The following is a 12,362-nucleotide window of genomic DNA, read 5'->3' as shown; positions in this document are numbered from 1 at the left end:
AATAATGATTGTGATGTAAAATCCTACTTCGATATGAGAAACAAAGGTGTTATTGACAATAACTTATTCCATGTTAACAAAACCTTGATTCTTCTATTCATTTGTACGTTTCCCAAAATACTGAAACGGTAATCGCAAATTTGCTCACGTTATGTGGACAGTTTTGCCATTTGGACGCTGTATGGGTCTAAACTGCGGAAGAAAAATAGCTCGAAGTTGATCGGTCTTCTTTCAAAATTAATCTTGTTCCTGGTCTAAAATTAACTTCACAGCTGGAATAAATTTTAAGATATTATGTATAAGAACTTACCTATAAATGTAAGCCGGTGTGGGATCCATCTGAACTCCGTAGCAACGAGTGAAGCACTAACAACACCTCACGAAGTACCTGGTCAATAAATCATTATTAAAAGCCATTAACAGTAAGATCACGGTCTTTCCTCGAAAAGAAATTCGTCTCAATCAATCTTCTAGCTAGATATATAGGGTGGTGATCGATACTTCAAAGTCAAGATTTCTTATTTAAAATAGCCCTATGGCACAGGTTACTAAAAACATAGTTACTTCGTACGCCTCCAAGGACGGCTCCAAGGAGTGGATCTTATGGAGAAGAACCGTCAAGAAACTTTGTAGACACTCCTAAAGAGTTGGAAAGGATTTTAGCCCTGATACTTGAGAAATTAAGAACCCACAGCTCTTCATCAATCACATATCCTCAAAATTAAAAATTCTACTTTCTAGTATTGTTTGCATGATAATTTTCATTCTCACCTGTACGACGGGAGGGGGCGCGGAGCGGGGCGCGCTCAGCGAGCCGCACCGACGCCTTTAGCCCCCGCCTGGAAATGACAACCCGTTACATATACTTACTTACTACTAATTATTGTATTATTGTGCACTCACCACTTTAGGGGTGTATGTTGGACTTGCTAAAATACAAGAAAGTTCGGACATTCGTAAAAATATACGACGAAAGCAAAGACTAACTTTGAATTCAATTAATTGCATGGAATACAAACGACATTTAATTTACAGGGATATTTTTAACAGACTTCCAAAAAAGGAAAAGGTTCTCTATATAAATGTTTGTAAGTTTATTTTTTATATTAAGATACTCGTAACGTGAGTACCACCTGCCCGGTACAGTCCATGGGACCATCTCGTCGCTAAGAGTTTCTTCGGATGGCAAATTAAAATGGTGGGTCCTCATTAAGCTCTCCTCAAAGATACATCAAGTTATAATAGGTCCAGAGACGTAATAAACAAACTATAATTTGTCGATAGATTTCCATCCAATTATAATGAACTCTTGCTTTCGCAATACATAATTGGCAAAGTACCAGCTATCTACATGTTTACGTATAATTCATTCATTAGTTATTACGAAGTATACGGACCTTTTGACATTTCACCTATTTACTGTTACGTAGTCACTAGGACTTACATACTTAGGTAATTCTCGGTGAAACCTAATAAAGGTTCAATAACATACTTTTTGAGGTTCCGCATACAAAGGGTACTACGGAATTCCATTAATAAGACTGCCCGCCGACGACTGTTGGTCTGTCACCTGTTGGTCTCATGAACCATCATAGCTAAATATTAACTGTTTACTACACTACCCATGAATATCAGCTAGCCTTGATGGATAACGTATGTGACATCAAAAATCCAATTAACTATCAAAGAAAATACCAAGAATATGGAAACCTGCCCAAATTCCTCGTCTCTGCTGACAATCTTGACTTCTAACGTAAATTAGAAGGCCCTTCCCATCCATCTTCTGCTTCAAGCTTGAGGGTGAGTTGCACCATTTATCTATAAGGCTGTGTTCAAACCAAACTGACTGTCAGTCGCCGAATGAGAGCGAACGTTACGCAGTTTATTGTATTTCTATGCATATTTTTCGTTCACATCTAAACATAAATAAAATAAAATACATTTATTTCGGACAACAATGAACGACGATATGTTATTACGCTATGCAAAGACGCTGACTTTCGGCGGCGGCTGTCAGTCAGTTTGGATTGAACGCAGCCTAACGATAAAAAACCATAACCAGCTGTGTACTTTCCACCCATTGGTCAAATCGGCAATTTGACTGAAAATGGTCTGGTTATCGTTATAGTTAAATGGTGCAACTCACCGTTAGCTGGTTGTGTCATACCACTATAAATAAAAATCTCACAGAATAGGTGTATAGTCTATTTTCGATTGCAGAGTGACGCACGGCCTGACGGATATAAATTAGCCCTTTGATTTGGCGTTATTTATACTTATTGTTGTTGGCAACACAGGTATATTTTATTAATTGTTTATTTCAGTTCTACGTAGAAACGTGGGCGAATGGGCTAATTGCTTATTTACTACATTACTTATAGTAGGACAACAACTCCATAACTTAGAGTTTGCAAAAAGCACATTGACCTGCATTATAAGAACTTCTTTAAAAAACAATGCATGTGTATTTTTTTTTATTTACAATATCTCACAAAAAAAACTCAGCAAATCAATAAACACAAATCAGTAGTGATATTGTAAGATTGAGATAAGAACATTTATTTTTATAAGCATAAATAAAATTCATCATCTGATTGTCATCATTGATAAGATTTGGCATTCACCTATTTATCCAGAAGTGATACTAACATAATAAGATTTTGCTATCAACACATTATAAAGGTAACAACAGAAATAAATTAGCTGCACACACAATAACAATACTGGTACCCATAACACAAGGTAAATCTTCACATGGGAACCAGAGTTCACGTAAACACTGTATTTAACTAAGCAATGAAACATGTTGAAAAAGTATGTTACTAGTGTATGTCAAATTTTTGTGAAATAAACAAAATTATTTAGGTATTTAATACAAAGTACAATTTTATATTACCAGCTGAATCTGTTGGTAAAAATCTAATAGGAAAAATCATGGTTATATTTTTCTCATTGTGATTTATACACATCAAGATAAACATGCACTAAGAAAACGCCAGGCAGAAGATGGCTCTTCACTCATCTGTCCCAATCCGTTTGGGTATAAAAAAATTAGTATGTCAAAAATAATCTTGTTTTGACACACAAATTAAGGATTATTTAATAAACCTACGTACCTATATACCTACATATTCTACAAACTACTGGTTGCAACCAGTTGTTGAATGCTAAGTGATTAACCTGATAAGATAGAAATATTTTCGCAAGTGGGTGTAATTCATATTTGGCAGTGAGAAATGCAATTATCGCAATCTATGTTTATGCATATCTCCCGTTTTATAGACTTACTAAACATATGAATATGAGAAGCTTTGTATGTTTGTTACACGTTTTAACATTGTTATTGTAGGAGAGCTAGTGCAGCAACTATTGAAGTCAAAGCAAGGATTTTATCATTCTTCATCATCATTATCTCAGCCATAGGAAGTCCATTTGCAATACTATGTACTATAAAGTAATTACTAGGAAACAAACAGCATACAAAGAAAAAAGTATTTCAGTTAATTTGAGAACGCAATTTCAGTAAAACGCAAATACCGTCAAGGTAGCCTCTGTCTTTTGTAAGTTAGTATAACTTACAATAAGAGATTATAAGTAAATACCCTTTTTACATTGGAATAAACACACAGCTCTGTAACATATGGAGCTATGCTATAGAAAAAGTTACCTTGAAATGCTTAAGATTGGCTACTGTTGTCGCATACTAAAAAAAAAACTAAAAGTGGAAAGTTTTTGCAAATCCATAAGTATGCTGTTAACAAGTCATTTAACAATAATATGTTCTTTTAAGCAAACATTTAGAATTGCCAAAGGCTTTCACAGATAGGCTATAAATTCAATTTGTTTTGAAACAAAGGCAGGTAAGCTTCTGCTAATAAAAGGGTAGGAGGAAAGGGTAATATTGATTGTTACTAAAATTGATTTTAAGTTCATGTCAATCTATAATTATATCATCCTTTGTCAATATCAAGTATTTTTTATGCTTTGTTATTACAAAAACTTATGCCATCACTGAGATATAGGACATTGAAAGAAGCAAAAGGGCAAACGCGATAAGATCTTCTTCGAAACGCCGGTAGTAATTAATTTATCAATAAACTGAAGGTAGGTGATATGACCGTTTTGTAAAACACATTATAACCATGCTTTCTGCTATTTTTACTTAGATTATGCCTGTCTTGACGTAAGAATTTAACAGTTCATGCAAATAAGACATCATTCATAGCATTCTAATTAAAAATAAGACAGAAATTCATAGGAAACCAATTCAAATTCGTACAGACTCATCGGTCTAAAACGGTAATAATTTTAATCCTAATCTGTTGATTACACTTCATAATGCTGATACTATGGGCGTTTTCATGAATTTACTTACCATATTCATGATTTTCAATGCCGGTTTCACTGTTTTTGGTAAAAATAACAACAAAATATCACAACAAAACTTCCTCCCACGACCGCCGTTTGCAATTTTCTGGACTAGTGATGTGAAACATTTCAATTCAAATTCAGTGAGATTAAAATTGATAACGAATTTTAATAATAATGCTATAATTTATGACCAGTCTTTGAGAAGAAAATTGGAACAAAACAAAGGATAAACAAAAAGTTCATTGATTTCCAAGTCTGATCAAACTACTTGGATTTTTAAACAAATAAGAAATACGTGATCTGAAAAACCTAGTCGTTAATCAGTCGTAGGTGAACATCACTAGTGTTACAGATAATATGAAGAAAACGTTTCGTGACTGCTACAAATATCGTGATCACATGTCAAACCCGTTTGTTTTACGTTTAGTTAACAATGTTTGACGATTGCAGTTGTAATATATTTTTCCAGTTAGCAACATTGCCATTCCATTGTCAAAAAGATAAATAATTTTGCTTTTTGTAAATGCTGTAAAAACTGCAATTTTCCTTTTCAGGTCGTTTTCATAATATTCAAAGGTACTTTAATAGCTCATACTTTTCAACATCTTTTATTAAACAGTAAAAATATAGTATTGATTATCATAGCTTGAAGTCGTGATGTAAGAAGTCGATTTTTACGTATTTTTAACACAAATATTAGATTTTAACGCATAAGTAACTGCATTAGGTGGTTCGCTGGAGTTAGTTGTGTGAAGAAGTGTATAAAAATAATCCTCTTTCGGTCACAGATGTTGAAATTAAGCGGGGCACTGATTTGGAGGTTAGGTTCAAGGGCAGTTGTGAGGAAATACTCAGGCCCCAGCGCTACAGTATTCAAAACTGAGAAGCTGGACCTATCCACAAACATAGCTGATAAAAAGGTTGAAGGTCTAACGGGGGATGACAAGGATAATTCAGGTAAATCTTTAATTATTTTCCTCTCCGTTACTTGCTATGTTCCTAACAGATTTTTACACCTGCATTGACTGTTGAAAGAAAACAATATGCTCACCCCTATTCTTTATTACCCTAATATATACCACAATAAATTCTAGATTCTATAATCAGGTCTTTGGTGCCCCTAACTCAGCACACTCAGCCTTATTACTTCAAAAAAATCTCTGTCCCAAGAGCCATATCCACGTATTGTTTAATTATTGTGTCTGCATCATGAACAGTGAAGGTGTTAAATAAAAAAATATGAATGAAATATTTTGGAATCAGGCATTTCCATAATTTATCCATGAAATAAAATGTTAAGAAAATTATTAAATATATCTTAATGATTTATTACAGGTTTAGTAGCAGCAGCATTTGCATCCCTACACAATATAGACCCGGTTGAGAAAAGCAAGCCGAGTCCAAAATCTGTGAAGTACAATAGGCTAGCACAGATTGAGAAGCAGATAACCAACGCATCAGATTTAAATACTTTGCTAGTGGTTGCTGAAAACCCTGTTGTGTCACGAAGACATGCTTTGAAGGTCGGTTATAGCATACCTGTTTAATAACTTATTTGTCAAATAATAATAAAGTAATGTGAATCTTTGGTCATCATCATCTGCCTAGCCTTATCCTAACTATGTTGATTTGAGTCTTTGGTGACATATAATTTAAAAAATATTGTATTGAGTGACTAGCTGTTTTATCTGGTTGCATCCATGTTCTGAGAAAAGCTTCAGGCTAAGATAAAGCTCGTGCTACTATCAAGCTTCAAACCTTTTCAGCTGTTTTTCCAGTAAAAGTACATAACATCCACAATCACATTTTTATTCTATAAATATTATATTTTCCTCCAATAATTAAATGTCTATTTCCTTCCAGATGGTATCAATATTATCAGAATGGACAACCAGTAGCAAAGTCAAGTTAGCAGATTTTGAGAAGGATGCCCGGTTCCTCAAGCTGTGCCGTATCCTGGCCAGGTCTTCGTCAACCCATGCAATAGGTTCCCTGACCATGGCTGAGGATTTGAGCACAGTTTTGGGCATCACTGGTGATGATGAGGCTGCCAGATTGATTACAAACTTGACTTTGCCGCAGATGATTAAAGTAAGTTGAGTTGCTTACTTAAAGTTGGTTAAAAAGTTTTTTAATTTTTTTTTAAGATTCAACATACTTAATATTGAGTAGTTCTTTAGTTCTCTTTATGTAATATCCCAGACATTTTTCATTTGCAACAGGCAATCACTTGTTATGGAACTTAAAACTTGAGAATCAATTTTGTATGTACTTATCTGGCCAGCTGGCCTAGCAATATCTCTTATGATAATGGAGTCTTCTATAATTGGTTTGGCAGTCTGTACCTATGTCTGCTTACTATGTTGAATACAGTTTCGCATCCGATTTCCATTGTACCGGATAATCAATCAATCTTTATTGTTGAAACCAGTTACTTACAAATAGGTCTTATAATTATGAAAATGATATTCAATATTTTTATTTAAGAAGTTGCCGTATTGGTATAACATTAACATCTTACATTTATGATTTAGTAAAAATAAAAACTATATACTCTTCTAGGTAATGAAAGCGCTTCAACAAAAAGGTCGACGTAGTACCCCACTCCTCCGCGCTCTCTCACACAACATCACCAACCAGACCGAGGTCATTGACCTAAAGAAGTCAGCTGATCTCCTGTACGCTATGGCATCACTCAACTTCCCCGATCCTGTGTTACTTGATAGGATTTGCGAGTAAGTGTGTTTTAAAAATAAGCTGTTAAGAGAAGCATGGGCAAAAAGCAACATATTGTGTGAAAGGAAAAATTTATAACAAACCGTTTATAAATGTGATAAAAACCTCAATAAAGTTAAAAGTGTCTGAGGAGACTGATATATTTCATAGATTTTTATGCTTACTCAAAAAGGGAATACTGCCAGAAATGGTGTGGAATTTGGTGATAATAATCCTACTAATATTATAAACGCGAAAGTTTGTATGTATGGATGTATGGATGTTTGTTACTCTTTCACGCAAAAACTACTGAATGGATTTTAATGAAACTTTACAATAATACAGCTTATACATCAGAATAACACATAGGCTACAATTTGTAACCATATTGTTCGAAATACTAAACCTGCGCAGACGAAGTCGCGGGCACCAGCTAGTGGTTTTATAAAAAAAAAAAAACTATTTTATTCACACAATTAATTGTACACAGATAACACAAGATTATGCAGTTATAATTTACATAAAATAGCTCTTATTCCAAATACGCATGTTATTGTGTTGCCACTCTAAAAAAAATAGCAGGGGCACTTTCGGACTTTACTGTTACCGCGTGCCACTCCTCTTCAACCATCCTATATATTTCGCGAGCTCTCTGTCACTCGTCTTCAACCAGCCTAATTCAAAATTTTCCCTTTTCAGTGACGTAATAACCTGCCTACCCTCAAACGAAGAGAAGTCAGCAGTCGTGAACTCCATCACAGTGTCCCTAGGGCTTCTGAAGTACAGACACGAACCAGTCCTCACGGCGATCGCTGATTGGCTACAAAACCACATACAGCTGTGTAGGGCGACGGATATCGCGTCGGCTGTGGTTACCATGGCAACCGTTGATTATTTGCCGCCTACGCAATCTACGTCAGCTTTGCTTGAAGTAAGTGTTTTTTCATAGATGTTAGTCTGTCTATGTCAAATAGTTAAACTTTTGACTTAGCTTTTTATCTGCCATTTTTATTGTTATTTTTTTTTATACTGTTAATGCTCCAACCCAATTTACAAGACAGTAAGCAAAGTCATTGAGCTGTAATTACGTGGTTGAGGGTTGCCAGCTAATCGAATTTCAATTTTTGGCAACATATAACAACAAATATTAACATCTTACCGGTCTGTTTCATGAGCATAACATGGTTAATTCTGAAGATGTTCTCACAAAAATTCTCGCCAAACATATTGGCGATTTTAGCTCCTATCCGCCATTAACATTACCACAAACAATTGACAACATAATTTATCTCCTTGCAGACAGCCCTATCCCTCAAAGAAGAAGAGATGTCCAAGTCGTCATCATGGCTAGACCTAGTGTTCTCCCTGCTGACCCTGAACAAAGCTCAGAAACATCACCTGGAGTCCACGCTGAAGCCTGAGTTCATTGACAAGTTGCTGTCTGCTGGTGGTAAGGAATTTAACATGTTTTGATGTTGTAGCTGGTAAATATATTCCTTTTGGTTTAGTTATTGTTTATTCCTTCAAAAGATAGTTATGTATAACACTGTCACCCGCGAGTTTTGAATTGACAATGACAAAGATTCTTGAGCTATTCACAATTTTGATGTAATGAAAGTGGGTGAGTCATACACAAGGCTATGGCCCTACACATAGCATACAATATATGTAGTACAGAAGCCAACACATAAAGTTACTACATCAGTCCAACTTATAGATTTTGATCTCTAACTCTAAAGTATAAGGTTCAATGTTGATTGGCAAAATTTGACAGTTTGGAGAAACTTGTTGGTGTCTGTACATTTACAAGTATAGCTCACCAGTTTTCGTGAGGTAAAACGTCTATTTCCATAAATACTTAACCTTTTTGGAAAATGTGATGTAGTTTGTTGTAAAAAAATATATTTCAGGTAAATACTCAACATCTATATTTTCCACTCTTTCAGAAATACCAATCCCCGCCCGTCGCAAGCTAATGATGATAGATTCCTACCTATCACTGGTCCACCCCGGTTCCCCGCGCCTGGCTGACCACATCTCCGTCGGAGTCCCGGTATTACACACCAAGGACAAGTCTCTATATGTACAGAGCATTATGGATACTTTCAAGAGTTTTGTGTCTGCGGACACGTTTTTGAAAAGAGAGTGCAATTCTGGTATGGGGTTCTTGTATGGTGAGTAACATATTTTATTTTAAATTTAATGTAGATGAAAGTGGATCGAATTGTTTGTTTAAGTGCAAATAATTTATAGATATTTAGAATCCGTTGGGTCGAGACTTTATTTTCTTATTTATCCAGTTCTTATAATTGGATATTAATAAATAAAAATTTTGAATAATATGATACTCCATGTTTGGAAATGAATAAAAAAAAAAACAACAAGAGCAATTAAAACTGCTAGAAAAAGATGTTTAAATAAAAGATTATTTTTTGAATATACATTTTTTTGTCCACAGATGCAGAATTTGCTGTCGATTCTAAGTGCCATCCTGTTCCTTTAGAGAAAGCTAAAAATAACAAAAGGTAAGATATCTTCTATGTACTAGCTTCTGCCCGAGGTTTCACCCTCGTCCCGAGGCAAATACTTTCCGTAAATGGTTGGTGATAGAAAGTCTTGTCCCTTCAATTTCCAGTCAAATCGCTTCACCCGTTTTTGAGTTGTAAATAGTGTAACTGACAGGACTTTCTATTATATAAAGAAGATTATTTAATAAAATTTATTTTATACCTCCTTCTATTTCCCTTTTATTAATTACAATTAACTGTATTTCCAGCGTTTTCCGGATAGCGGTGCTAGGCTTGGACTACCACGACATGACGCGCAAGACCACGGCGCCGCTCGGCATCAACCAGCTCTACACTAGGCTACTCGAACTTAAGGTAACATATAATTTATATCTTTATTTAATTTTTATTTATGAAACAGTTACCCCATAAAACCGCTCAGACGGTTTCCTTGCAAATATCAGTATGTGTTAAATATTATCACCTAGTAATTGACAAAATCTTTCGTTATGTCTTCACATTTCATTAAATGTTTGAAACAGGCCAAAAGTTGCCCTTATAAACAAAGCCTACAATATTTCAACATAACAAACTTTTGCTAACCAAATTAAGACCTTATATCCTTAACTTAAGATTGATTTTTCAAGTGTTTCATTCTCCTTTCCAGGGCTACAAAGTACTCCAGATTCCATACACAGAATTTAATCCTAAAGACAAGCTGGTGAGCAGAGTACAATACATAGAGTCAAAGTTAAAGCTAATTGTTAGTAATCACGGCCAATCGTAGGCCTTTGTAGATATATTGTATGTACTATATATTGTTTAATGTATGTATGTATGTCTGTTGGTAACTGCGTGGAATGGAACGTGTGTAGCTACTGTCATTTGTGAAAGGTACGGTCAGCAGAAAAAGTTTTGATGTAAAAATTATTTTATGGTTAATGGAATTAAGATGTTTTTCAAGTAACTCTTTAGAGGGACTTGTGAAGAAATAAGTCCTGAATGAGGGTTCATAAATACGTTAATAGGAAAACAGTAAGGATTTACTTTTTGTACTCAAAAAATAAGATTTTTTTGCTGACTGTTCCTTTTTCTTGTTGAAAATGTCTACGACATTTACCAAAGCTACGACTGTGCCTAAAAAACGCATTTTTAAACGAGATTTATTATCCCGGACTTACGAAAACATTATGAAAACCGCACTCAAGGACTCTAAAATAACCTTCATTACAATTAGAAATATACAGCTTTCGTCATATTACTTTGCCGGTCTGAAGTTGGCAAAAAGTAGTTAGTAGTGATCAACAGTGACTTATAAAAGATTCCGACGAATTGAGAACCTCATTTTTTGAAGTCGGTTATAAGTCGGTCTGCAAATAGATGAGTAATAATAAATAAATTATAATTCGTCGCAGGGCATGAAACAACTTCAGAGCGGCAAATCTATTAGACTTGGAAAAAAACTGGTAATAACTTGAAATATTCGTAGATACATTCTTTGTTACTATTGTATATTATGTATTTGTTGTTTTTTTTCTAACGACATGTGTTGTTAAAATATAATGTAAGTAACTACATATATAATATTTTTGTTATGAAATATCTTACACTACACAACTCGACAGACGTTGAACTTATGTTTTGTCTCTTTCGTTTTCTTTGTAACAAAACAAGATAGCAGTATACACAGAGTTATGTTGTTATAGACAGATACATCATTTTATAAATACTTTAAATCGATGCTTTTATATGGTCGAATGTTTTGAATACGTATTTCACATATTTTAGTTAAAACTGCGGTTACCATACATTTTTAGTTCGAAACGAACCGTATTAATATTAATTTATTAGTTTAATTTTTATGCTTGGGATTACAATGGGATCTTATGTCCCACGTTGGGCGCCAATATCAAATATTCGGGGGCCCTTGTACTTATGTCTTAAAATATGGGTTGCTCGTAATATTGGTATTGGTAACCAATGTTTGGATGTAAATTATGCATACAAATATGGCTTTGTAGAAATATGTTGTTTAAAAAAAATCTTCATGAAATTAGTGTAAATATCTAGGAGTATAATATAATGTCAGAAATTATGTTAATAACTCCTCAAATTAATTTGCCTAATTTTTGAAGAAACTACAAGGCAACGTATTATTTTTCAAAGTGATATATGTGTACAAAACTCAATTTAGACAAAAACTGTTGACAAATGTATGAATGTGTGCGTGAGACTGTAGATACGGCTGTTAATATTATTTAAATAAAACAGATTTAACAATAATAAAGCTTATATTTATTTTAATTTAACAAAATACCTATACTCTAAAATTAACAACATAACGAATTATTTTATTTAACAACGTTATAAGTACAATTTTTTTTATCAATGGGATCGTTTTGCATTCCCTTAAAAAATACTCCTTACTCAATAAGGTATTTGGTTTTATCTGGTGTTTCTCAACCTTTTGAGAAACCGTCGAACGAACGTATGCTAGCAGTGGACTCACACATTTTTATTAACGAACAATTCTGGTGGAATCTCTGCATAATGGATTATTTCTAAAGAAGTCCCTGACCTGACCCTTGAAATTTTTTCTAAAGTTTTTTATTGAATTAGGCACAGCGGAATATCATCGTTGACAATTTGTATCAAATGGCACATTACTTCTGGTTGACCAATCTGTCGGTACATTGAAGTTTCAATAACATGTCTAATTGAAGTCTGTGTGTTATCGACTCTTGATACCGTTTGACATGAACCTGAAAC

The 12,362-nt window shown here is 34.2% G+C and overlaps 2 protein-coding genes across 2 annotated transcripts in view; one reads left to right on the top strand and one right to left on the bottom strand.

Moving 5' to 3' along the window:
• The window catches only part of LOC110376150 (adenomatous polyposis coli protein), a 56,710-nt gene extending 52,192 nt beyond the window's left edge, over positions 1-4,518 (bottom strand). Inside the window, exons 1-3 of the mRNA XM_064037902.1 lie at positions 4,376-4,518; positions 772-839; positions 311-388 (exon numbers count right to left, since the gene is read on the bottom strand). The gene's annotated coding sequence lies outside the window, so the exon portion shown is untranslated. The remainder of the gene's footprint in view (positions 1-310; positions 389-771; positions 840-4,375) is intronic.
• A 269-nt stretch (positions 4,519-4,787) lies between these two features.
• Positions 4,788-11,880, top strand: LOC110376159 (FAST kinase domain-containing protein 4). Its single transcript, XM_021334544.3, has 11 exons — positions 4,788-4,947; positions 5,160-5,328; positions 5,707-5,894; positions 6,235-6,462; positions 6,934-7,106; positions 7,786-8,017; positions 8,386-8,536; positions 9,033-9,260; positions 9,545-9,611; positions 9,863-9,968; positions 10,261-11,880. The coding sequence occupies exons 2-11, from the start codon at positions 5,160-5,162 to the stop codon at positions 10,378-10,380; spliced, it is 1,662 nt and encodes a 553-aa protein (XP_021190219.3). The 5' UTR covers positions 4,788-4,947; the 3' UTR covers positions 10,381-11,880.
• Positions 11,881-12,362: the final 482 nt, after the last annotated feature.

Source organism: Helicoverpa armigera, chromosome 14, assembly GCF_030705265.1.
Source record: "Helicoverpa armigera isolate CAAS_96S chromosome 14, ASM3070526v1, whole genome shotgun sequence".
Lineage (NCBI taxonomy): Eukaryota > Metazoa > Arthropoda > Insecta > Lepidoptera > Noctuidae > Helicoverpa > Helicoverpa armigera.
This window is presented reverse-complemented; position numbering and strand designations above follow the sequence as displayed.

Excerpts from the sequence above, each read along its gene's own strand:
- LOC110376159 (XM_021334544.3), top strand. The coding sequence starts at position 5,160 with ATGTTGAAATTAAGCGGGGCACTGATTTGGAGGTTAGGTTCAAGGGCA. Across the intron at positions 7,107-7,785 it reads TTACTTGATAGGATTTGCGA|TGACGTAATAACCTGCCTAC; the intron begins GTAAGTGTGTTT and ends TTCCCTTTTCAG. Across the intron at positions 9,261-9,544 it reads TGGTATGGGGTTCTTGTATG|ATGCAGAATTTGCTGTCGAT; the intron begins GTGAGTAACATA and ends TTTTGTCCACAG.